Raw genomic sequence first — 26,908 nt, 5'->3', positions numbered from 1 at the left:
CTTCATCATCATCATCATCATCATCATTATCATCATCTTCATCTTCTTCTTCTTCTTCTTCTTCTTCTTCTTCTTCTTCTTCTTCTTCTTCTTCCTCTTCTTCTTCTTCATCATCAACATCATCCTCTTCTTCATCATCATCATCCTCTTCTTCTTCCTCTTCTACTTCTTGTTCTCCTCCACCTCCCGCTAATTCTTCTCATTCTCCTCCTCCTTTGTCTCCTCACTCTCTTCTTCTCTTATCCTACTATGTCTACCTCTTTCACAATGCGGATAGTCGAATCATCAAGTAGCCCGCAGACTTGTCCTATACGCATGGCAAACATTTATTATGTAGTTATGTTGAATATTGTCGGTTACCGTCAGCGATCATCGGCCATGTTGGTGTAATGATGCCCGAATCGTGCAGCCACCGTAATTATTGTTATGTAAATTATTACCAGCTATAAACTGTCTGATCTAACAACCGGGTCAACATCACTGTAAACAGTATGCGCTATAGTTTTTCATTTCTCTGTTATCTCTTTGAATCCTCTCCTAAATTGTCCATCAGTAATCTAACTAGTTATTCAGTTTTATTTTAAATTTAGATTTCGCTCATATTGTATGCGTTTTCGCTTGTCGTACCAAAATTTCGGATAACAAGATTCATTTTGATTATTGGATCATGTTTTATTCAATTTTATTGTTGTCAATTGAATTGAATTGAATTTATTGCCAAAAATCACATACAAATACTTGTACCATACAATCATTAAAGTATGCAATATACAATTACCTACAAATAGACATTTATTGTAACTTGCACAACAATAATTATCAATGTAATATTCGGCACTGCCAACATAAGAGTCCTTGTGTGTTGGCAGTGAGTTGCGGTTAACTTATTCTGCTTCAATTCTAGTCAAGTAGGAAGAGATATAAAAATTAAATTAAAAAGAGCTAAAGAAAGTATTGCAGCAATATACAAAAGTCTCAAAGGCTCAGAAAAAAATTAAAAACTTAAGAATAGTACATACTATTATGACAAAGTAGAATCCAATTAACCACTATGACGTCAACATTTGTTAATGGTATTATTCATATTATTTTACAAAGCATACACATATTTTGTTTTAGGGCTGTTTTTGTTTTTTCTTATCATGCGCTACAGGCAGTAGTTTTTGTAATGTTTTAGTAATTTTATTGAAAACCTTAGACTAGACTCACATATTTCACTTTATACTAGTTTTTTCTTTCTATTATCTACTAGCTGGCCCGGCGAACTTTGTACCGCCAAATATTCTAATGCATCTCATTACAAACTTTAGCTGGATGCACACCTGAGGAGACGCGATGCGGCATTTTATTTATATAGATAATTTTCCAACTGCAAAATAAATAATTTACTAAGAATCAATTAATTCTGAACACCGAAGACAGCACAATTATTCGAAACAAAGCAATGTCTTTGAAGCATTTAAGTCTTTAACCTGAGGCCGCACTGCTGGATGGTTACTCACAGAACAGTCATTTTGTTTTTAGTCTGGGCGTTTAGAATAAAATACATGGGCGGTTATGGAACAGTACACTCTTATATACTAACAGCCGTCGGGATGTTGTATGACGCAATGATTATAACAGCTGATTTTTATATCTGTGTGTGGCCAGCTCACAAATCTTCTCCCATAAGGATTACAATTAAACTTTGAAGGACCGTAGGAAAGAGTCCTGAAGTCGGATTATAAATTTGATAGGCCATAAACCTGGTCCTGAACATAACGAACACAACTGAAAAAAATCATCAAATTTGGTTCACACATAGAAAAGTTATTGAATGTCAAAATTTGAGACTCGATTTTTATTTATATAGATTTTTATTTACATAGATTATATTTCATAATGTTTCTTCCTTGTTAATTTTTTCGTTCATCTGATATACACTACTAGAAACGTGATCGGTAAAATTTCCAAAATACTATTCAATTTCTAATCATATATTATGTAATTTTAGGAGGAAATAATTTGTCGCAGGTCAATTTAGTTGCCAAGGGGAACTATTCAATATTCAAAATCACAAATCTGTTCAAATACGCACTGATTCGTAGCATACTCACTGCTCTCCATATAATATCATGTTAATTCCATTACTGAATGGTTTCTAGTTTTGTGTGGTTATTTCTGTGTTATATTTTCCCTAGTATTGTATGGTCCCTGTTTTTGACTATAGTGAGGTCCACGTTATAATGGCAGTGTGTGATTGGCAATGGTATTGCTATTCTTGTCTATAATTCAACAAAGCTGATAGCGCTATCTTGCTCTGTTTCCAGATCGTCTTTCAACAATGTGGAATTAATAATTAATCAACAAAATATTTCCTCATAATTGTAAAAATCCATTATGAAAATATTGAAAAATATAATATTTTGCTTAATAGAATATCATTGATTATTTTAAATGAGAATGAACAGTTGATATTACATCAATGAACCTGTATCTGCTACCGTCTGTAGAAGGCATTGACAAGACCGAGGATCGGCAACGTTGATCTCCTATCTTTCTCCACTGCCATTATAACATGAACCTCACTGTAGTTAATTGTAAATATTTGACTAGTGAAATCCTAATAAATGATTTTTTATTGGAATTATTTAAACAATTAATTTGAAATCTGCATCATTTGTAAAGCGAAAAATCTGGTGTGGCGCACTCACACAACTTTCCTTGCCGTTATGAAAATTGATCACCTGACGCTAGTGTTCCCGCGCATCTCAAGTCTACTATTCAAAGATTAGAGCCAGCTGGTGACAGGGTAATAACGCTGGAGACACACGAGGTCTGCTATCTCTTCATAGTGAATCATTTAATAGAATCAACAGTTGCCAATAGTTTGCAATTGGATATCACATTTTCTCGATTTTCGAGTTTATTTTCAATTTTAGGTGAGAATGTTACTGAACATTAATTGTAGAGATTCTCATGCTCAATCTATTCCACTCGAAATTTTTTGTTTAAATTGTATATGAAGTCTGATAATTATTGAGAATCTAAAATCAAACTTTGCATAGATGGAGCAAAACTCCTGAAATTTTTACAGATATAGGATTTGTTGCAGTTGATTGAGCTTATCAATGACTATTCCAGGTTTAAATTTGATCAAAATAGTTGGAGCCGTTTTCGAGAAAATCGAAAAACCCGGTTTTTGACAACATTTTCGCCATTTTAGCCGCCATCTTGGATTGCATTTGATCGAAATTGTTAGTGTCGGATCCTTATAGTGTAAGGACTTCACGTTCCAAATTTCAAGTCATTCCGTTAATTGGGAGATGAGATATCGTGTACACAGACACGCACACACACACACACCACACACACACACACACACACACACACACACACCACACACACACACACACATACCAATACCCAAAAACCACTTTTTCGGACTCAGGGGACCTTGAAACGTATAGAAATTTAGAAATTGGGGTACCTTAATTTTTTTCGTGAAACAATACTTTCCTTACCTATGGTAATAGGGCAAGGAAAGTAAAAACTTGTAAATAATGAACGAAAGCCGTAGGTTTCGTAGGAGTAACAAACAAATTTCACACTAGAATAAGAAGGGATGATGTAGAATGTAGGAAGTACTGGAACAAGATGATATATGTTGATGCTCTTTTTAGCGTGCATCTGTTTCGTGACACTAATTATTCGTTTCAATCTAAATTGTAATTGCAAACAATGAGAATTACTGAAAAACATTCAAATAGTTCTCACTTTCAGACCGTTTCTTCCTTTGTACTGTGACAATGGAGATCAGACTTCGTGAAATAAACTCAAGAAAGAACCCCCCTTTCTTTAGCTTATTCAAAATGTGAGAAGGAAGGAAATACATGGGAAAGAAAGTTACTGGAGGGAGATGAGAAGATGTAAATAGCAGAGTAACATGAAAAACACCTCAGGGAAAAACACGAAGGAAAATCGATCGCCGCTGCTCAATTGTCTTAGCTTTCCTTTTTCTCTTTCTTATTCTATTTCACATTGCGTGCAATTTTCTCTCCTTGTTCTATTCGTATTGCGTGTTTTCCGTTCCTCTTTGTTCGTATTCTTTCTACTTTTCATCACTTTGCGTGTCAAAAGGCAGCAACAATAATAAAGAAGATTGGGTGATTTAGATTTGTTTGTTTCTTGCACCACTACGTTGGCCAAAAGGAAGCTTTTGTTTGGATCTGAGGTGTGGGCTTCTCAAATAGATTTGACAACAAACTGATTCCTCCTGTATTCTTTCTTTCAAAAAGATTACAAGACTTTGTTCGTGTAAACCACAGATGAGGCATTCATATTTGTCTATTTATTTTATTTCATTTATTTAATCAATTTCATTACATAACATCATTGTCTGGGAATATTCCCATTTGATTGGTAACTTGTCAAATTGGTCTTATAATAAAAACATACTTCACTTACATGGGCTTCTTTCGAACTAATTAATAAAAACATTATAAAAATCATTTCAACTTGAAATTGACCCAAGTTGGGGTCGAAACTATGAACTATTTTAAAGTTTTTAAAAAATAAAGGGTACTACAAGATTTTTATATTTTTTTATTAATTTGGACAAAAGTAGCCCATATAAGTGGAGTGAATTTATTAGGCCCTAACTATACGGGCGTGTCAGACGCGCTAAATGGTCTTAGCATAGAGGAAAGATAGGAAATATATTAATTTGGTCCTATAATATATAATAACAAACAATAAAATCAATACATATTGAGTCACAGGTTTAGACTTATTCGTTCAAAACAAAATAAATTTCACCTTAAAATCTATAAACAATAAACTCTGCTACCGAGTAATAGATTTTTCATAATCAATATTAAATATTTCGTTAATTAATTATTATCAATTATAGATTGTTAAAAGACGATCTGGCAACAGAGCAAAGCGAGAAAGAGATATCTGCTTTGTTGAATGATAGACAAGGATACCAATACCATTGCTAATTTAACACTGTCATTATAACGTGGACTGACTATAGATTAATTGGTTAAGGCTCATTAACTAGACTTAAGGGGAGTCGGAAGGGCCTATACCACCAATGTTTAATTGGCCAACTTCAATGTACCTTTTTGAGATTTCCACTGGAGATAGACTCACAATTTCTTTTTTTTATGAAAGAATGGATCTTTATCTTCAATCTGATGGAAGGAAATTACTCTAAAACCATTTTTTCTCTAAATACATTTTTTTAGAAAAATGTATTTTTTCCAATTATTTCAATGTATTTATCATCAATATCTCTGTCAGTATTGAAAATATGATAAATCGCCTTCATCACTTTTTAGAGTAATGCCTATTGTACATGTCTGCAAAATTTCAAAGCTCTATCTTCAACAGACGTCTCAAAAAAGGAACATTTATATGAAAATATAGTTTTTTCAGGGGAATCGAATGCAATTTTTCTAAAAAAGATGTATTCAGAGAAAAAATGATATTAGAGTAAATTCCTTCCATCAGATTGAAGATGAAGATGCATTCTTTCATTAAAAAAATTGTGAGTCTTATCTCTTGTGGAAATCTCAAAAAGGTACATTGAAATTGGCCAATTTAACATTGGTGGTATAGGCCCTTCCGACTCCCCTTAATATTAGAAATAATATTGAAGTTGAAGTTCCAGAAAGGAGTCAGTTGAATATCTTGGTTCCCAGAACAACCTTTAATTATAATTGATTTCCTATGCGAAATGCTCCGGAATTTCCTATTCAATGCTGCTAAAAATTGTTTTGCACTTTTAATCACTATTTTTTCTAATAGTTTGTGTTTTTGTGCTATGTTTTAGGGGCAGAATGCACGTGACAGCTTTTGTTGGTGGTGTTTGCCATGGGAATGGCAAATGCTGAACTGTACACTGCTCTGGTAGATCTGGAAGAATTGCTCGAAACTGAGGCAGTGCTCATCAGGGCACTGGACGAGTACATATCTTCGACAGAGCATCGGCTAACACAACTAAAAAGGTAAGAATTCATTATGGATTTCACATAAAGGTGTGACAAACATAACTAGTATCTCGAATTGTTTCAATATATTTCATAGTGGTTTTGACAGTGAGTAGTTTTCATTGAATAAGGTCTCACCATAGAGTAAAGATACTGTTACCTATTTATTTGTCTCTGATTTCACTCTATCTCAATGATGCCTACTTCAGTCTGGTAGGGCAGGCATTCGTACAAAGCCTACACACCATTAGGCTATATGAAATCAAAATAATGTTGTTTTTGAAAACAATAAACAGGGTGTTTACGAACCCCTCCCAATACTCTAGGGCATTGTTCCTGGGTGAAAAACATATCTAAATATCATATTTAAATTGTCCGGAAGTCTTCAGTTACTTACACAGCGGCCATTTTGCTTTTTCTCACTTATTATTCTTTTTCTAAATAAAGGCTAAACATACGAAATTGAAACTTTGCACAATAATTTATAACAGCTAGACAAAGCTACAGAAAATTTATGATAGTTTTCGAAATTCATAAAACAAAATGGCGGCCATTTAAAGTTTTGTTTCTTAAATAACTGTTCGGGAGTCTTCAGTTACTTACACAGCGGCCATTTTCCTGTTTTCACTTATTATTATTTTTCTAAATAAAGGTTGAACATACGAAATTGAAACTTTGCACAATCATTTATTACAGCTAGACAAAGCTACAAAAAAATTATGATAGTTTTTCAAATTCATAAAACAAAATGGTGGCCATTTAAAGTTTTGTTTCTTAAATAACTCAGAAACCGTTGATTTTACAAAAACATTACAAGAATAACTTTTTGTAGTAAATTTAATTACCTATCGATTGGTACCAGATTTTTCAAGATTGGACCAATATTAACTGAGATGTGGCAGCCTTAGTGATAGGTGACCACTGAAAGTTTGTTGCAGTGCAAACCAAGGCAAGCTGATAGAGTCGCCTCAATGATGCAACAATCTCAATTTGCATTGCATGTTAATAGTAAGCGATCTTAGGTCATTTCAAACAATAAAATAACAACTCTGTTGTAGTTCTGACACTGTGTTACTTGTAAATATTTGAAATATATCCTCTTCAGGAGTGAAATGCATTCCTCAATACTCCAAGAAAAGTAAGTGTTTTTCAAATATTTACAAGTAACACATTGTCTGAACTACAACAGAGTTATTATATAGTGTTTCGTCATGGAAAGCAACATCAATAAAATAACGTTAAATTAATAACCCTCTAAAGGTGGGTCACCAACAACTAAAGCTGCCATATCTCAGTTAATATTTTTGCAATCTTAGAAAATCTGGTACCAATCAATAGGCAATTACTAAAAAAAAGTTATTCTTGTAAAGTTTTTGTAAAACCAACGGTTTCTTTTCTGAGTTATTTAAGAAACAAAGTTTCAAATGGCCGCCATTCGTTTTATGAATTTGAAAAACTCATATTTTTTGCAGCTTTGTCTAGGTAGTTGTTATAAATGATTGTGCAAAGTTTCAATTTCGTATGTTTAACCATTATTTTAGAAAAAGAATAATAAGTGAAAAAAACAAAATGGCCGCTGTGTGAGTAACTGAAGACTTCCGGACAATTAAAATATGTTTTTTCACCCAGGAACAATGCCCCAGAGTATGGTAGGGAATTCGTGAACACTCTGTATAATCTGGAAAAGAATTGGCTTATACACGTACGGTATAGGAAACTCACAAATGACGCATCATCACATCTGAACTACTGGACTAATCAACTTGAAATTTTGCATATAGATTCTCAATTTACCGAGGATCGTTATAGACCTATTTCAAATTCTTCAAGATTTCAGTAGGTCAAGTTTTCAGTTTGTCAAGTTTTTAATTAGATCCTTGTGGAGCACGGGTTACCTGCTAGTCTTGAATACAAAATATATTTTATTTCAATCAAATATATGTTTATAATTTTTGTTGAATTCCGATGAATTTAAATTCAAATGCACTTTATTCTAATCAATGTACTTTTATACAGTACATATCAGTAGCCGTATTCCAAGTTACATAGGTATTCTTCCACATAAGTTTAGCATGAATATGGATAGTATAGCGAGGTCCACGTTATAATGGCAGTGTTTGATTAGCAATGCTATTGCTATCCTTGTCTATTATTCAACAAAGCAGATAGCGCTATCTCTTTCTCGCTTTGTTCTGTTGCCAGATCGTCTTTTAACAATGTAGAATTAGTAATTAATTAACAAAATATTTTCATCTTAAATATGTAAATTCATTATGAGGTTATTGAAAAATATAATTTATTGCTTAAGGCTGTGCAAAGGCTAAAAATAAACTTTCTTTCTACTGGTCATATTTTTCAAAGTTTTTCGATTTGTATACTATCAAGCTATCAAAATTAAAAAGTTTTCTCATGAAATCATTTTTTTCGATCATTACTTTCTGAGACATGTGCGCCTAAAGTTTAAATTTTTGGGACAGAACATTTCTAATTCGGTAAGAGATAAATCCATGAGATCTAGAGGATCACATTCATGGTATTGTTGATCTAATAAGACAAAAAGTTTCTAAAAATATAATTTTTTGAGAAAGTTATTCAATTTAATAAAAATTACCAAAAAAAACTTTTAGTTGAGTTATTTTTGGTAAATTGAATAGCTTTCTCAAAAATTGATATTTCCAGAAAATTTTGGTTTTACTAGATCAACAATATCATAAAGACTCTATCCTATAAATTTCATTGATTTATCTCTTACCGAATTTGAAATTTTCTGTCCCAAAAATTCAAACTTTAGGTGCTTATATCTCAAAAACTAATGATCTTTTTTAATTTTGATAGCTGGATAGTATACAAATAGAAAAACTATGAAAAATATCACTAGTAGAAAGTTTATTTTAAGCCTTTGCACAGCCTTAATATGGTTAGTAGATGATAATGTTTGTGTGACAATTCATTGCAAAAATTCAAAATTGACATGAAACATACTGACATCTGATCCGTTCCCTCATTCAATTTGATCCACAAAGACAATAAAAGGCTCAATGCTAGGAACAGGTGCGACAATCAATCACACTCATTACAGGACTAATTTTGTGAATGGAATAAACATGATGCGTACCTAATTGTGATTTCGCACCTGGGCTGAAATCAAAATGCTTCAATTAAGACGCATATTAGCATAGCAAACGTGAAAAATTCCACTTCAATCTATTTAGATTCATTCATGGCTTTGACATGATTATTAGTCATTCATTTTTGTCTCGAAACGGAACTCTTATTTCCATATTATTTTTCTCCTAACAGGATTTTGTGCAACAGGCACCATGTCTTTATAATCTAATGTTATCTTTGTCGTTGTCGAAGACAGGCGATTACAGATAGTCAGTGTCACAAAAATAGTCAGTTGGTATCCATGTTTGGCTTAGCAACCATTAAAACTGTGTCAAAAAATGGGCCTATCTTCTAGCTCGACAAAAATGACTATAGTGGCCTGTCGTTTAAGGCTGTGCAAAGGCTAAAAATAAACTTTCTACTGGTGATATTTTTCGATTTGTATATTATCATCAAGCTTTTTCAAAATGAAAAAGTTTTCCCAGGAAAACATTTTTTTCCGATCATTACTTTTTGAGATATGAGCGAGCGACTGAAGTTTGAATTTTTGGGACAGAACATTTCAAATTCCGTAAGATATAAATCCATGAGATTTAGAGGATGGATTCTTCATGGTATTGTTGATCTAGTAGGACAAGAATTTTCTGAAAATATCAATTTTTGAGAAAGTTATTCAATTTACTAAAAATTACCAAAAATAACTTTTAGTTGAGTTATTTTTGGTTATTTTTAGTAAATTGAATAACTATCTTAAAAAATTTATATTTTCAGAAAATTTTTGTTTTACCAGATCAACAATACCATGAAGAATCAATCCTCTAAATCTCATGGATTTATCGCTTACCGAATTTGAAATGTTCTGTCCCAAAAATTTAAACTTTAGGCGCTCATATCTCAAAAAGAATTGATCATGAAAAAATGTTTTCCTGAGAAAACTTTTTCATTTTCATAGCTTGATGATATACAAATCAAAAAACTTTGAAAAATATCACGAGTAAAAAGTTTATTTTTAGCTTTTGCACAGCCTTAATCTCTGCTTCACTGTTTATGTTTTATAATTGACCGAGCGAAGTGAGGTTCAAGATTCAAGTCGACGGTTTTGTATTTCTCTTCATGTTTGAATGTTTATATGTTGCGCATTTACGGCGAAACGCAGCAATAGATTTTCATGAAATTTGACAGGTATGTTCCTTTTTAAATTGCGCGTCGACGAATATACAAGGTTTTTGGAAATTTTGAATTTCAAGGATAATATAAAAGGAAAAGGAGCCTCCTCCATACGCCAATATTAAAGTAAAAATCAGACTACAGAATTATTCATCATAAATCAGCTATCGAGTGGATTATAAACTGCATGCCATGACGCATGCAATTCAATATCTCAATTTAACTTGCCTCATTGAATGCAATTTTTATGCACTATTAAATTGACTTTTGATTGCATGCAATTAATAACTGAAACAACATAGTATTGTCTCTCAATATTTCTCTGCTTTGAACTCGGGCTGTCCTGTTGCCAGTCTTGAAGGAGATTAGCTTTTGATGTTAGCATTTTTTATGCTAAACCTCAACAGCCATTAGCCGTTTTCACACCGAATATCGGGGACCGAGCTTCGCTCTGTAGTACAAAAGCATAACAAATTTATTACGAAAGAAGAAATTATAATAACATTCATACAGAAATATTCCATCTAATAACATTAAACTGAGTTTAATTCCCAGAGGAATGCAAAAATTTTCCTCACAAAGGCCCAGTTGTACAAAAGCCGGTTAAATTTTAATCCTAATTAACTCCACGTGAACCGAATCAGAGAAGACCATTCCAAAAAAATGGATCTACTGGAACTAATCAGGATTGAAAATAACCCGGCTTTTTTGCAACCGGCACTAAAAGTACCTGATTGAATGATTACAAAAGTTCAACAGCTGAGTCATAATTTTGACACAGTCCCACACACATGAACTCGCTCACTCACTTCCATCACCAACAGACGATGAAATAATTATTATCAGATGTTTTTCCAAGGATGAATAATAATTATCCTTTTAATGTCCTTCAGCCAGTTTTCTCAGGGATGAGACCTAGTGCAATTGAATCTTTATATTATAGACCTACTATGTTCTGAATTTCGTGGATCTACGAAAAAAATGGATCTACTGGAACTAATCAGGATTGAAAATAACCCGGATTTTTTGCAACCGGCACTAAAAGTACCTGATTGAATGATTACAAAAGTTCAACAGCTGAGTCATAATTTTGACACAGTCCAACACACATGAACTCGCTCACTCACTTCCATCACCAACAGACGATGAAATAATTATTATCAGATGTTTTTCCAAGGATGAATAATAATTATCCTTTTAATGTCCTTCAGCGAGTTTCCTCAGGGATGAGACCTAGTGCAATTGAATCTTTATATTATAGACCTACTATGTTCTGAATTTCGTGAGAATCGTTAGAGCCGTTTTCGAGATCCGGTGAAATACATAAACATATAGACATTTAAAAATCCAATTATCTAAACATCTAAACATATAAACAGAAGTTGCTCGATTAATAGTATAGGATATTACTGAAGTGAGGACTGGAAAGAATGGGTCGATTTAACACTTCAAGCAGCATCAAGAAGCTACTATGCGTAGCAGTAACATATTTGATCATCCAGCTGATTTGTGTACCGCTATTTGAATTAACCAACCAGCATACAGTGAATATAATTTATAGGATGAATAATAATTATCCTTTTAATGTCCTTCAGCCAGTTTTCTCAGGGATGAGACCTAGTGCAATCGAATCTTATGTTATAAACCTAATATGTTCTGAATTTCGTGAGAATCGTTAGAGCCGTTTTCGAGATCCGGTTAAATACAAACATATAAACATCTAAACATATAAACATCTAAACATATAAACAGAAGTTGCTCGTTTAATAGTATATAATATCTCGCCTACACGACATACAGACAGGCTTTACTCTGATGGACAGTATAAGAGGAGGCTGTGGTTTATAACTGCGCGAGGTCTACTGTTCACAGAACTACTAGTAATAAGTTGTTTCATACAAATGTTTCAGACGTGCAGCCGAATACAGCAAAGAACATGATGAGGCCAGTGTGGATGTGAGCGCCTACCTGTCCAACCCAATCAACGCCTATCTGCTAGTCAAACGTCTCACCAACGACTGGAAACAGACTGAATCACTTATGCTCGACTTTGCTCAAGGTACTTTGTCCTTAATCATTACTAATTAATACGTGTTTAATGAGTTCAATTACATTCAAAATAAAATAAGTTGAGACTTGAGCTTCTAGCTGACTAAATATAAGCGTTACTATAGTCCGTTGAAACCTAAACTTGCAGCACAAGTTTCTATGGTCAATGTTAAATGTTAATGATTCTATTAAAATAACATACACTCGCTTACTCTCACACAATTAGCTCAAAGGTTATCTGGCTTCTGTTAAATCTGACAGTAGGCGGGATGTACACCGGAGAAACGCATTTCGTGAAGCCCTCTTTCATGAAACTTGTTTCATGCAATCCGTTTCACTCGCGCATGCAAGTAGCCTAATATTAAGATTACTGCGAAGAATTTTTGCGCAATTACCGAGAAATAAGGAAAAATTTTTGCGCAAATCCCCCTCTGCTTTTTTTGGTCAAGTGTGCTCTCCGAGAATATCTATTAGTAAATTTAGTACGAACAAGCATTCCAAAAATATTTATAGATATTCACAGACCTTTATCACTTGGTGTGCTCAAATCAACATCATCAATATCGGTGCAGTTCTCTTAGGAAAATTCGATTTCCACTGACATTAAGTTCCCACGAGCGTGAAAGAAAACTTTTAAGTTTATGCTTGTTTAAGACTAGAGAATACTCATTGGGCAAGTTGATAACCTCTTTAAAGTCTCCTTCACTATCAATATCAATTATGTGTATGCAAATTCACCACTATCAGGAAATGTGACATTGGTTACAGTAAACCAATCGTAAGCCAAATGGTCAAAACCCCAATTTGCTTGCGGGTCTGCATCAATTGAAAATTCATTAAAGCTTGCGCAATCGAAATAAGCACTCATTTTATCGTCTTATCAGTTCGAACGTTTCAAAGCAAATGACACCTTCTGTTGCTGCAATTCGACGCGTGCTATACTTTCCTTATCTAATGTGATGTTACGTAGTGAAATCCATCGCTCGTGCCAAGGTTATAGAGAGAGAGAGAAATGGTGATGCGCTCCTATGTGTTTCTCTCTCACACAAGTAGCAGACTGGTATGCACCCAATTCGAGCCTCCTCGCGCGTTGCTGCTTTTCCTCTGCTGCAAAAGCCATGTGTGTTGAGTTTGCTCTCCTTTACTTCGTCATCCGTATACGAGCATATGCCTCTTTCCGCGTAGCGGAGCACAGCATTTTACGAATGAGGAGTAAAGAGAGAATAGAGAATTCATTCCGTTCTCCACTATGATCGACCGTTCGCTACTACTAGCAGTTGAATTGGATGCTACGAAGTCTGCTTTCCCTCGCCAGCTCTGCTTTCCCTCGCCAGCTATGCTTACAATTAAATTGTTACCGCTCGTTATAGATTTTCTTTTGGGGCTAATACAAACCCAGCATATTGACCAAGACCCATTTTCGATGTAATCAAATCTCCCACCTGTTCCTCAGTCAAATTATGTTGTTTAGCCTCTATCCAATTCATATTAAAACTAACTTTTGCGTAATTCCTTACAATATCGTAGGCCATTTTGTGAATGAATAATTTTAAATAATCTATAAAAGCGGGTGAACATTGCAGTCTCATCACAGTATCTTTTTCAGAATTTGTAATCAAGGTTGTTAGTTCATCATTAACCTTTTTAACAGCAAGATCCAATTCATCTTTCTTAATAAAATCTTTTAAATCAGTTTTTTGTGCATATTGCTCATTAATTTGTTTAATCAGACCATTAACAGCATCCTTTGTAACGAATTGTTTAATCCCATCAAAAATAGTAGCTTTTATTGCGTCTGCCATTCCAGATAATCTTTTTTCAAATTCTTCCTTAGTTATATTTTTACTAGTCAATTTCTCCAAAACAGTATCTAAATATTTATTATCAATTACTGACGGTTGTGTTTCATTTACTTTAGTAAAAATTTCTGTACTAAGCTGTTTCAGTTTAGTGTTAAGATAGTTTCTGTCCAAGATCTCTAAATTTTTAATTTTATCAGAAATGGCTTTCAATTTTTCGTCCAAATAAGATTATCAACCTTATTTTTGTCAATACTAACCAACTGGGTTGAAAAGGTATCTGATAAATTTTTCACTTCTCCTAATGCACTCTGTAGAGTTTGTGTTCTCTCTATGATAACTTTATCAATATTTGCACTAAAATTCTGTAATGAACTTTTAACAGCTTCACTGATTCCCTGCTGATTTATTGAATCAATTATAGTCTGTGTTATGACATCAATATTACAGGAAACCTCAGCAGTTGAAGCGGTAGCAGTAGGTGTTTCAATCCGTCCGAATCGATGCAAGGTCATCGTGACACTAAATAATTAGTTTTGCTTCTCTGAGCTCTTCTAGTATAGATGAAATCTCAACATCATGAGCAGAATTCCCAGAAGCTTTTGAGGAATAGAGTAAATTAATCTTTCCACTAGTTCATCAAAACTATCAAAGTATTGGTAATTTCTTTCATGAGAAATATTTTTTGCAAAATTCAACAAACCTTGTCCCTTCTTTTTAACAAGTTTTTTACTGGGAAATAATTTCTGAATCAATTGCGATTTAATTCCATGATTACGTTTAACATAGCCTCTTCGATCTAAATGTACGCCAGTAAGTAATAAGATACGTTTGTACTTGTCAAGGTCATCATTATTATAAAGATTTCTGTTTGGTCTCGCTTTGAATAATAATTCGAGTAATCCGCGAGTTAATTGAATTCTTTCTTTATCAACATCTATATATCCATTATCAAATATTACCTGTATATCACCGATATAATACTTTTCACTTTGATGTTTGTATGAAACTCCATAAGTAATTGAATTATTCAACTTTTCGTTATGAAACACTGTTAGGTATTTGCTCAACAAATCATTGATTCTGCTAGCACCAAGTGAACTCCCATCATCATCATCATCATCATCATCATCACCATCCTCCTCTCCCTCTTCCTCATCTTCATACTCATCATCATCATCATCTTCATTATCAATTTCCATACTCTCTTGTTCCTCTTTTACTTCTTCCTTTTTAGGTGTAAAATCATGATTAGAATGCAATGTAGATTTGGTTTTTCCCAATTCAATTATAGGTTCAATTAATGGCGAAAGAGATTTCCTATTGAATTCATCCGTTCGTTTATCAAAGTTAACAATTGGTAATTGGCTCATGATTACAAACGTACAGACGTGATCTGATAAGCCACTGAAAATTTTTACAATAGTTAGAACAATGACCGAGGTCATGATGACGCTACTTGTGTGAGAGAGGCGTTTCCCAGAGATTGGAATGCAGAGCAACACTCTCCACCTCCTCTCCACATCATCAGACAGATTATGGATGTTCAAAAGATTCTTATATTACGAAATGAGAACCAATGTTTGATGATGACAATAATACTTCTAATATATTTTCAACAAATGTACATCATGATATTTACAATAAATCTTCGATAGATTATTTACAATAAATGTACATGTTATTTACAATTGAGTACAAAAGATTATTTTTCATCTAATAATTGATCTTTACTAATATAGCTAGGTTTAGAAAATCCAATCCATTTCACTAACAATCCTTTTTTATCACGTTTTAATATTTTTTCAATCAAATACACTTGTCTCTCCGTTTCGTTTAATTGCGTTTTTTTAATTTCTTCTGCATAAAACCGCCCACTAATTACTTCACCGTTTAGATCTCTCAGTGAGTAGGTTATAGGTTTGGAAGGAAATATAGAATGAATCACAAAATACTCTGCGCTCCAGTTTATGTTATAAGATTTATCGAAAAATAATCGTTTCTTCGAGATTCGCACGATATCGCCTAGCTTAAATTTTGGTTTTGAATTTTTCAATTTATATCGTCTATTGAATGCAGAATTCAATGACGATAAAACATGTGTACGATCTTTCCTACGAACATCTTTAGGTTTCATTCTAATTGAACTGTGCACTGTAGCATTATAATTTTGAACTAAACTGTCTAGATTGGTTAACCAGTTTTTTGTTCCGTGCTCAGTTAAATATCTATAAATTTTTGCTTTAAGTGTTCTATTAAACCTTTCAACTATAGATGCTTTTTTGTCACTAAAAACATGGTAATGTTTAATACTATATTTATCTAATAATGCTTTAACTTTTGAATTGAAGAATTCTGTTCCCTGATCTGTTTGAACAGCTTAATGCCCTTATTTTTAGAAATAATTGGTTGGAGAGCGTTAAATACAGATTGACTTGTCTTGTCTTTTAATGGTACACAATATGCAAATTTTGTAAAACAATTAATAACAACTAAGATATATTTATAACCCTTATTAAAACGTGATAAACTTATCATTTCAATAAGGTCTGCTTGAAGGAGATCTTTTTCACTTTTCAGTTCATACTTGCGAGTGGGATAGTTCACACGCGGCACGCTATGAAGCTCTAAAGCTAGCTTAGATCTAATAATATTCATGATATTTACAACAGACAAATCAAATTAGTGGTGTTGGATGATTGTCACGGCACATACTGATCAATCAGTTGAAGTGTTGAGACTATAATGACCGAAAGGCAGAGTATTCAGACCATCTTCTGCAATGTATCTTTTATCGTCATAAGGACTCAGACAAATTTTTGCACATTCGACCTGAAACATACTATGGTTATAGGATCTTAACATACTAAATTTTTCTACATGTACACTACGTTCAAACAATGATTTCTTATACAAATTAAAATTAAGTTTTCTACATTTAACCGCTGACTTTACACCTTTTGCTACGCATTTATTTTCAACCTCGTCATCATTCTCATTACCAACTAAAAAGCTGTAAAGTTTCGATCTAAGACCTATAAATTTAGAGATCGGCCTTGAGCCCGTTTCATCCTTAAACTTACCTACAACTTTATTTCTCTCCATGGAAAAGCAAGGGTGGGCAGGTGGATAGTTAGAAGTATCGAAAAGGGTCAAATTTTCTCTAATCAACTGATACACATCTTCGACTTTTAGGTTTAGAAGAAAACTGTCGGTATCGGTCATACAGAGTTCTACGCGGTTCCAGGGTACGATTTTTTGCAACTTGCAATAGAAAAAATCGTACATATGGAATTTACTCAACTCCAGTACGGAAAAGCCGGAATAGACAGGTTTGTTCATTTTAAGTTCCAACTTGCGAGAGAAAACCGCGATCACGTCCGGACTAATTATTTGCCAGCGTTTGCATAACGGATTTGAAATGTACTTGTCTAATCGTTTTTCGTCTGTAATAATTTTAACATTAATGTGTTTCCGAACTGATTGTATAGTCTTACCAAAACAAAGATTACAACAGGCCTTAAAGAAAGATACCTCAAATTTATTTTTCGCGTTCTGTCTATTCCGGATATTGAAGTCGATGTAGCTTTTCAGCCAGGGAGATTGGGAAAAACTAATGACGCGATGCACTTTCAATAATTTCAAACCGAGCTGAAGGTAGAGTTTTAAATTGACATAGTGTACAATGTACTTTTCACGGTTAAAAAGTGTGTTCATGAGTTTTCTGGTCACTCCCTGACCGTTCTCATTTGTCTGATACTCGGACAGCAATTCCCGCGGTGGAGTTAAGTGTAGCGGCGCGAGAGGGAAGCTGGCATGCTTATCGTGTAAATCTTTCGGGTACTCGAGATCACATTCAATTATGTAACCAGTTCCTGAATTGCTGTCCAAATTCGCGAAATCAAGTTTGGAAATTTCTTCCTCTGTGAGGAATTTGAAATTCCCAAAAGGGAGGGGTCTGCTCATAGCATCCGCGTAAAGAGAATTAGCATCCACGTAAAGGAGATAATTAGACGGTTTTGAGGGATCGTATGTCTCAGGTAGATGTTTATTATTCGCCTCACAATAACGTTTACCGATAAATGAGACCCCACCCCTCATTCCCGCTTCGAACATGAGATGCATGTCCGGATCTGTAAGTAATTGCAATTCGACTTTAGTGTACTTCAACATGCAATTCCAGGTGAAGTCCGCGAGGGAAAGAAAATGAGTAACATCAAGCCCGTATGAGGAAAAAAGCGTAGACCTCATAGATTCAAATACTGTTGCTAATAGCATTACGTCCAAACATAAATAAAAATCGTGATATTCACCCAGATTTTTCAGCTTGAATGTTGAGAACACTCTTTGCGCATGCTCATATTCTTCGCGAGACAGAGGTGTATCAGTTAAGTCGTTATGAAAACATTCAATGGGAGGGAGCGATGTTTCCGCGAATTTTTCGGGACAGCTCATGTACGAGTAGGGATATACTCCTTTTTTCAACAAGAGCTGTCTGTGTTCGCGAGGTGGATCATGAAACACCGAAAATAATCGTTCGAACTTCTTTTCCATGTCTGTACTTTCTACCAAATTACGCACCAATACTTCCAAGGATTCAGACATAAACTTGTAGGAATCTAGAAATTTAATTTTGCCTACTGAAAGTGTCAAAAATCTCTCTGACGTATTTGCGATGCAGGATATTTCTTTTTTACATTTACCGAGCGCTTTCAGAATAAAATGCGAATCAAAACCGGAGAAATTATGGAAATAACACGAAATGTACTCCGGAGTACGAGCTGTTAAATTGCAAGAAACATGTGCTGCACATAGGTAATTACCGGTTTCATGTGCATGGTGACGACATTTAATATCGGTTTCTGAGAACGGTTCAGCACAAAGCCCGCAGTTTACTGAATTTTGAAATTCGCGCTCTTCACTTTCGGACAAATGTTGCATCGGAATTTCACGTTTCATATCCTCATACAAAATTTCGCCAAGATCTGTAATTTCCTGAAGAAATTTCTCCATGATTTTTTCGTCTAAACTACTCGATCTATGGAGTACAGGTCCGTAGGCGATTTCTCCGTTTACATCTATAACAACGAAACAATACCCGCAAGGAATATGCTGCGCCGTTTTCTTTGTGTAACTACGAGTAATTTCATCGGAATCGGAATCATCATCATCATCATCATCATTAATATTCACAACGTATGTTTCTAAATCCGCGTAAATAGTGTACTTTTTCTTTAACGTCGCGCCTAGTTTCTTGAATTTAATTGTCTCTCCGCGTTTAGGATATGAAACGCGCTGAGATTCAAACTTGGAACAAAGTTCCACATGTTTCAACAAATTTGCTTTCCCGTCACAATTTATAGATTTGTTTGATGTGAACCGGTGAAAACAAAAATTACAAACATGTACTTGACCGTGGCATTTTGAAAGGTGGGAGAGAAGACGCGATAGCCCGTTTTTCCCGTTCGCGGTATTTACTAAACAGAAATGAGTTTTTCCTGCATCGCCTTTCAACATTAAAAGATTAATTTGGTGTTTACGCGTGCGGAAAATGCTTGTACGGTAGGGGAAAAACTTTTTGTTGTCATACGCGATGACGTGAATTGCAATATCCGGATTGAGTATTTCGAATTTCTTAATATCGCGTGTCGTCACCGGGAAATTTACACCTCGCATATTGAGTCTGTGAGCAAACTTGCTCAAATACTTTACAGTCAAGTTCGCTCTATTTGGTTTCTGATGGAAATATGCGAGGACCGACCACAAAAAACATTTTTCTTCAGAAAGATTTTTGACATTTATAATACATTTTTTGTTTTTCAAAAACTGGGGTGTTTGAATGTAACTGGATGTGTATATAGGATTAAATTTAATCACGTTCACATCCAGTGATTCAATTTTCTTTAGCACCCATCCGCTCCCATGTCTTACGAAATTTTCGAAAGATGAGAGGATTTTTCTCACAGCCAAGAAAAAATGCTCATTAAAATCTTCATAGTTCTCAAGCACGTTTAGCGCTATGTTGGAGTAACTATGTAGATTTATTAGAGATGAAACAGACTCATCAACCTTGTCATCCAGCACCACTAATTTATACAATAAAACGTTAAGCACTATGTACCACTTTACATTTGCATCATACCGTGCCGCATGCTCCCTAATTATCTCGAAAACTCGAGTTTTCGTCCTCTCAAGCACACTCTCAATGTCAATATCCTCGTCCTCAAAACTGATGCGATGGCGAACTGCGCTTGAATTGATCCCACGAAGTCTGCGTTCCCTCGGCATGATACTGAAAAAACAAAAGAATAATGATCAGGATGGCATAGGCAATTAATAGTATGTGTAAAGGAATGTAATTCACAATCAGTTGTGAATTGGCATTCACGATGTTATCACAAGGACAGATAATGTTACATGAAAGATTGAGATTATTAACATTCGATAAAAAATGGACAAAAACTAGTCAGAATTTGTCGGCAGAAAATATGGCGAAAGACGGTTTTGTATTCGCAAGTGAACCGGATATTGTGCGCTGCGTATTTTGTTCAGTTTGTATAGGAGATTGGGATCAAAATGATGTTGTAGCCAACGAACATGCAAAGTTTAGCCCGAACTGTAGAAGGAAAGGAAATATAACAATTGAAGATGAGAATTACGATAATAATATTCTACGATTATATGAAGAAAGATATTTATCATTTACTAATATGCCAGAAGATTTATCTGTACAAGGAGAGTACTTTGAAAAACTACCTCCACACCATCTACATTGTTACATTTGCAAACCATTAACTGATAGAGCAGACTATTTTGCAAGAAATGGTTATTTCTTACATAACTATCACTATCTACAATGTGTGTTTTGTAAATATATTATCGTTGAACCATTTGAAAAAGTAATGCATTTACCGTTTTGTTTATATGCTGATGAGTGTAAGAAAAAAGAAGAAGAAGAAGAAGCTCATCATACAGATGAAGCGAAAAAATCACAAGCATGCAGTATAATGTAGAAGGTTTTTTATCCTCCGAGGACAAACACTGTGCTCGGAGGAGAAAAACTGTGCTTGGAGGAGAAAAACTGTGCTTGGAGCATAATTTTCCTCCTCAGAGGATAAAATCGAAGTAAAAATGTACTTACATGTACTGGTTGATGCTGCGTGAATCTCCTCGAGTGTAGAGGTGTAGATAGTGGCCTATGCTACAGGTGTAGATAGCGGTCTATGGTACAGGTGTAGATAGCGGCCTATGGTATGATTGATTCCTCTCAGGTGTAGATACTGCCTTTGACTCCTCGAGTTGAGAGGTGAGAAAATGCTGTGAAAACAATGAAATATTTAATAACTGTAACCAAATATATATAAGTAGAGTACTATAAAGTACAATAAATTATCGCTAGAGTGTGCTTTTCATAATAATAATAATAATAAGCTAGAGCAAGCTAATCTGTTAGTAGTGATCTTGTCTTTGCTGATACAACATCAAGCTACTGTACTGAGATGGATAATGTGTTTGGTGTGGGATCAGTGGAGTCTGAGTTAAAGTCTTCAGATTTGTGCGTTCAATTCATTATAGATAGACATTTTAATCAATTAAGTGAATACCATTCTGTTCCTTTAGAAAAAATGAGATATCAATATAAATTAAGTGAACTCTTGGACATGCACCTAGATATATTGGACCAGTTAGCAGAAAAAGGATGGACAAATCTACAATATTTAACTTTTGTGAGAGATTATGAAAAATTAGGAGTTTGGCATAGTGATAACTATAATCATATTTCAGTTTGTGATTTATATGGTACATCATATGATAAATTCTGGGGGAATGGCGATATCCCAGGCTCATGTGTGTGTGCAATAATTACACAGTCTATCAATAGAATTAAGAAGGTTATAATAGAAAACAATGCTCATTTAACAAAAGAACAATTAAATAAACTTATCTGGAATTTTTTACGAGATTCTTCAGATGAAACAGGCTTAGAACAAGATTGACAAAGAAAGATCAAAATCAAGTATGTGTGCAATATTGTAAATAAATGAAATGCATCAACTTTGCTACTGGTTGGTTAAATATTAAAATGCGTTATCTCATTGATGATAGAAAACACTGTCAAGATAAGATTCATGTTTGAAAAATGAGCTCCTCTTACTTCCTTGTTGAAGGATCTAACATGGAGAACAATATTGTCCTCGGAGAAGAGGAAAATTTAAGTAAAAATGAACTTACATGTGTTGATTTGACGAAATGAAATAATCGGATATGCTTCTCTCAGCTCCTCGACTCGGTTCAGGTATTGTTCCAGCTTAGCTCCTCGGCTATGATTTTCTCGATGCAGGTAAGTTTCCCTCACGAGAGCACAACTGCTTATGAGACCGAGTAGTGAGGTGAGAAAATGCTGTGAAAAACAATGAAATATTTAATAACTGTAACCAAATATATATTATAAAAATCAATTTAGTGTTATTTCACAAAAATATGAGAATGTAACAAAAATTTTTACTTACAATCAATAATGTTAGCGTCGAGCTAAACCTCTGTGGAGTATGCAGTGCTCGCCAATTGTGATAGGCCTCCTCGGCAGCTAGTACGTGTAGAGAACTCAATGCTCTGCCTTCCTTGTTGTGAAGTGAGGGCGTTGGCTTGCCACATCTGGTGTGATGCATTTCATTCATTCGCGACCTTGCAAGGTCTTGTATGAATGAATGCATCGTACACATGGCTGGATTGGTATTCCATTCATTCTTATCAATATTATTTTGTGTTTGACTTTTTCACATCAGCTATTTGAAATGCATTTTGCAAATGCATTTCAAATAGATGATCTGAATAGATGAATTCAAAGTATTATTCCAAATTAATAGAAAATTTCCATTTTTCTTTTAGATTAAGTTAGTGTAATGATTAATTAATTAACTTTAGTTAATGTTCAACCATTGAGTTGAAAGGTAATGAAAATGGTGGTATGTAAGAGAAAGCAAAGTGGAAGAAAACGAGGGAGAGGCTTCTTAAGCTCGGCCGCGAAAGTACTTAAGGGGGCGGCAGGGGCTGCTACAGGTATTACTTCAACTATTTTAAATAATTGATCGATGTAACACCCTTTGAAATCCCCATAGCACCTGGCTACCAGTATTGCGGACCAGGAACCAAACTTGAAAAGCGATTAGCACGTGGAGATCCTGGAATAAACAAACTTGACCAGGCTTGTAAGGCCCACGATATAGCATATTCACTAATAGTGATAATTCTAATCGAGCCAAAGCTGACAGAATTCTAGCGAACGCAGCGTGGGAAATTTTTAAAAATCCGAAAACTCCCCTAGCCGAGAGAGGTCTCAGTTACTTTGTTACGAATGTAATGAAAGCTAAAAATTACTTTGGTGGTTCTTTGAGAAAGAAGAAGAAGAAGAATTTGAAAAGGAAAGGTTATACTAATGATATTAGACGCAAGGCTATAGCTCAGTTGAAACAACATATAGCAGGTAAAGGGTATTATTTGAAGCCGTACCCCCCACTTAGTGGTGGGCGACTTTTAATTCCACCCCCACCCCCACCATCATCATATGGTGTGAGTTTATTCCCTCAAGTTAAGAAACGTAGAACAACAAAGAAGGGTAGGAAGAGGTCAAAGAAGAGCAAGAAAAAACCATGAATATTGAAGGAGAATTGAGTAACTATGATTTAATGGATTGGGCTAGCTTATTACAAATTCGTTTAAGAGGAATATATATGCTAGATGCATTACCCAAAAAAATTCTAAAAAACGAAAATGCGATCGTGAATTTGGACAAGCACAGCCAACCGGGGACACACTGGATTGCATATAAGAAGGTAGGAAGTAATGTATGGTATTTTGATCCAATTGGAAATTTACAACCTCCATACGAATTGGACAAATATTGGAAAAAAGAAAATGGAGTAAATATATTTTATAATTTGGATCACCTGCAACCATTAGATAGTGATATTTGTGGTCATCTCACGTTATTGTTTCTTGCAAATCAGTTGTAATTAAGTGTTTGTGTTGAACACACATTTCAAGATGGTCGTTATAACGTTAAGATCAAAGTCAAGTAACCTTTACGAACATTTACAAGAAATTATAGAATTGGACAAAAATAGTGAATGGGAAATTGGTCTGATTAATTTTTGTAGTTACAATAGTATAGCAAATGTAAACAAAGGAACAAATTCTAGCTTCAAATATGGTGATAAGTTAATCTTGTTGGATACCGGTGCATATGAGCTTGAGGATATTATAAAGTCTATAAAGCATAAATTGAACTATGATGAGAAGAAGAATAGACTTATTATACGTGCAAATGCAAATACTATGAAGATTGAAATTTATTCTGATAAGCCTATTGATTTAACACGCTCTGATTCGATTGCTAAGATACTAGTTTTGATAATGTAGTTTTACAAGCAAATAAATGGTATTATTCCAAACATCTGGTTAACATATCGAGCATTGATGGTATTCTTGTTGAATGTAATTTAGCATGTGGCAGTTATTCTAATGGAAAAGAAAAACATATAATCTACGAATTTTTGCCAAAGGTTCCTAGCGGTTATTTAATAAATGAAGTACCCTCTCCAATTATTTATGTACCTTTGAATACACGTCGAATTCAAACTATTAATGTAAAGGTAACAGACCAGAACGGATCGTTTATTGATTTCCGCGGAGATACAATTACAATTAGACTGCACATACGTGAAAAACAAAAGTAATGGGATATCTTATTTTCAACCCGCGTACACGTAGTACGTGTACGCATAATCAGGACCTTAGTAGAGAAAAGGTCGCGATAGCGTCAACATAATAATAGGGCGTTATCAGCTAAAAGTGCGAGAACTTTGGAAAGATTAGGTTTTATAGTTGATTGGCGACATGTCAGGAGGGGCCGCAATTAGTGATATTCTGGACGTACAGACAGAGCTTCAGTTTTATAATGACATAACCAAATTCCAGTTTCATACACATACAGTTTATTCGGGTCAAGAGATAAAGAACTCTGATGAAGCTCGAATTGGAATAAATTCACTGGATGTTTATACTCTACCTTGCAAATCTTTTATATTAATTGAGGGAACGGTGAGCTGTACAAAGCCGGCAACCCCTGCGATTAACGAAAGTGGGGTAACAACTGAAGCGGCTGGTGCACCTGTTGCGGCAGACTATAAATTAAGCAGTAACATAGTGGGCAACCTTTTTGATGAAATACGATACGAATTAGCAGGTCAACAAATTTCCAAATCAAGATTAATTGGTTTAACTTCTACAATTAAAGCTATTCTTGTGAAGAACGCATCTGATAAAAACACATATCATTTAGCTGGTTTTGACAGAGCAGGATATGAGCTAACAGATAATAAATTCACTTTCTGTGTGCCGTTGAAATTAATCCTTCCATTTTTTGAAGATTTTCAAAGAATAATTTTAAACTTGAAACAAGAGCTTGTATTATTGAGGTCGCCCTCAGACCTCAATTGCGTCGAGTCTGCAACCGGTACAGAGGTTAGTGTAAAAATTACTAAGCTCCAATGGCGGATGCCCTACATTACTTTAGAAGATCATGTGCGATTGAAATTTTTGAGACTGCTCGATGCCGACACTCCACTGAAATTAAGTTTCCGCCATTGGGAAATTTGTGAATTACCAAATTTGCAAAATTCACTTGTTCATTCTTGGTCAGTACGCACGACATCGAATTTTGATACTCCAAAATATATTATATTGATCGAAAGAATAAAATTAAAAAATCAATATCTAATTTTGACAGCTGTAATATTTACAATGTTAAAGTATATTTGAATAGTGAGTATTATCCATACGAAAATCTGCTAGGTAAGAAGGAAGTTTTATACCGGATGTTCCTGGATTTCGCACCCTCGTATTATAATCATTCAATCAATAGCGAACTCGGAACAGAAATCGATTTTAAAACGTTTTGTGAATCAACACCGCTGATTGTTGTAGATTGTTCACACCAACCAAGTCATTTGAAATCATCGACAGATGTTCATATTGAAATGGAATTTAATAGTGCAGTACCTGCAAATACTTCCGCGTATTGCGTTTTAATTAGCGATCGAGTGATGGAGTACACGCCACTCACGAGCATGGTGAAAGAAGTTCAGTAATTTGTTGATAGAGTGCATCACTGCAGGTTATATAAGGTGTGTACTGCGCCAAATGTAAGCCATTATCAGTTTTACCTTTGAACAGGAATCATGTCCTATTCTTTGTGTTCTGATATTTTGGGGGATTTGCGCAAAAATTTTTCCTTATTTCTCGGTAATTGCGCAAAAATTCTTCACAGTAATCTTAATATTAGGCTACTCATGCATACAAAAGAAACGTTCCCTGCTTAGGCTGAATGCACACCGGAGAAACTTGTTTCGTGAAAAAAGTTTCAGGAAACGTGAAACGAAAGTTGCTCGCAATCGACTGATAAGATTAAGCAGGGTTGTAAGACACACTGCGTTCCATTAAACTCCAGTTTCTTTGATTGCGTGAAACCAGTTCTCGTGAAACAAAACTACATGGTTGCCATGGCAAAATTGTAACGTGCTAAAAATTTTCGGCTCTAAATTTATTGGCTAAATTTAATATTTTCTAAATTTGGCTTAGTGGTTTTGTGTTTTTGTTTCGGTTTTGTATATGTTTGGACTTTTTACCATCAAAATGAACTTTATTCCGAAGTGAAAAGTGTAAATTTAAAGTATTGTGCTCACTATAACCTTAGTGTCCGGTTTCCCATTAGGGAACTTTGGACTATATACGGCGAGGTGGAACTACCCT

General features: G+C 34.5%; 1 protein-coding gene across 1 annotated transcript in view; it reads left to right on the top strand.

The window, feature by feature from the left end:
* LOC111057880 (prolyl 4-hydroxylase subunit alpha-2) overlaps nt 1-26,908 on the top strand; it is a 147,529-nt gene that overhangs the window by 77,397 nt on the left and 43,224 nt on the right. The window contains exons 3-4 of the mRNA XM_039419696.1: nt 5,819-5,993; nt 12,161-12,309. Coding sequence (XP_039275630.1) covers nt 5,860-5,993; nt 12,161-12,309 — 283 coding nt within the window. The 5' untranslated portion in view covers nt 5,819-5,859. The remainder of the gene's footprint in view (nt 1-5,818; nt 5,994-12,160; nt 12,310-26,908) is intronic.

Source organism: Nilaparvata lugens, chromosome 1, assembly GCF_014356525.2.
Source record: "Nilaparvata lugens isolate BPH chromosome 1, ASM1435652v1, whole genome shotgun sequence".
Classification (NCBI taxonomy): Eukaryota; Metazoa; Arthropoda; class Insecta; order Hemiptera; family Delphacidae; genus Nilaparvata; species Nilaparvata lugens.
The sequence above is the reverse complement of the archived record's forward strand: the minus strand, read 5'-3'. Positions and strand labels throughout refer to the sequence as shown.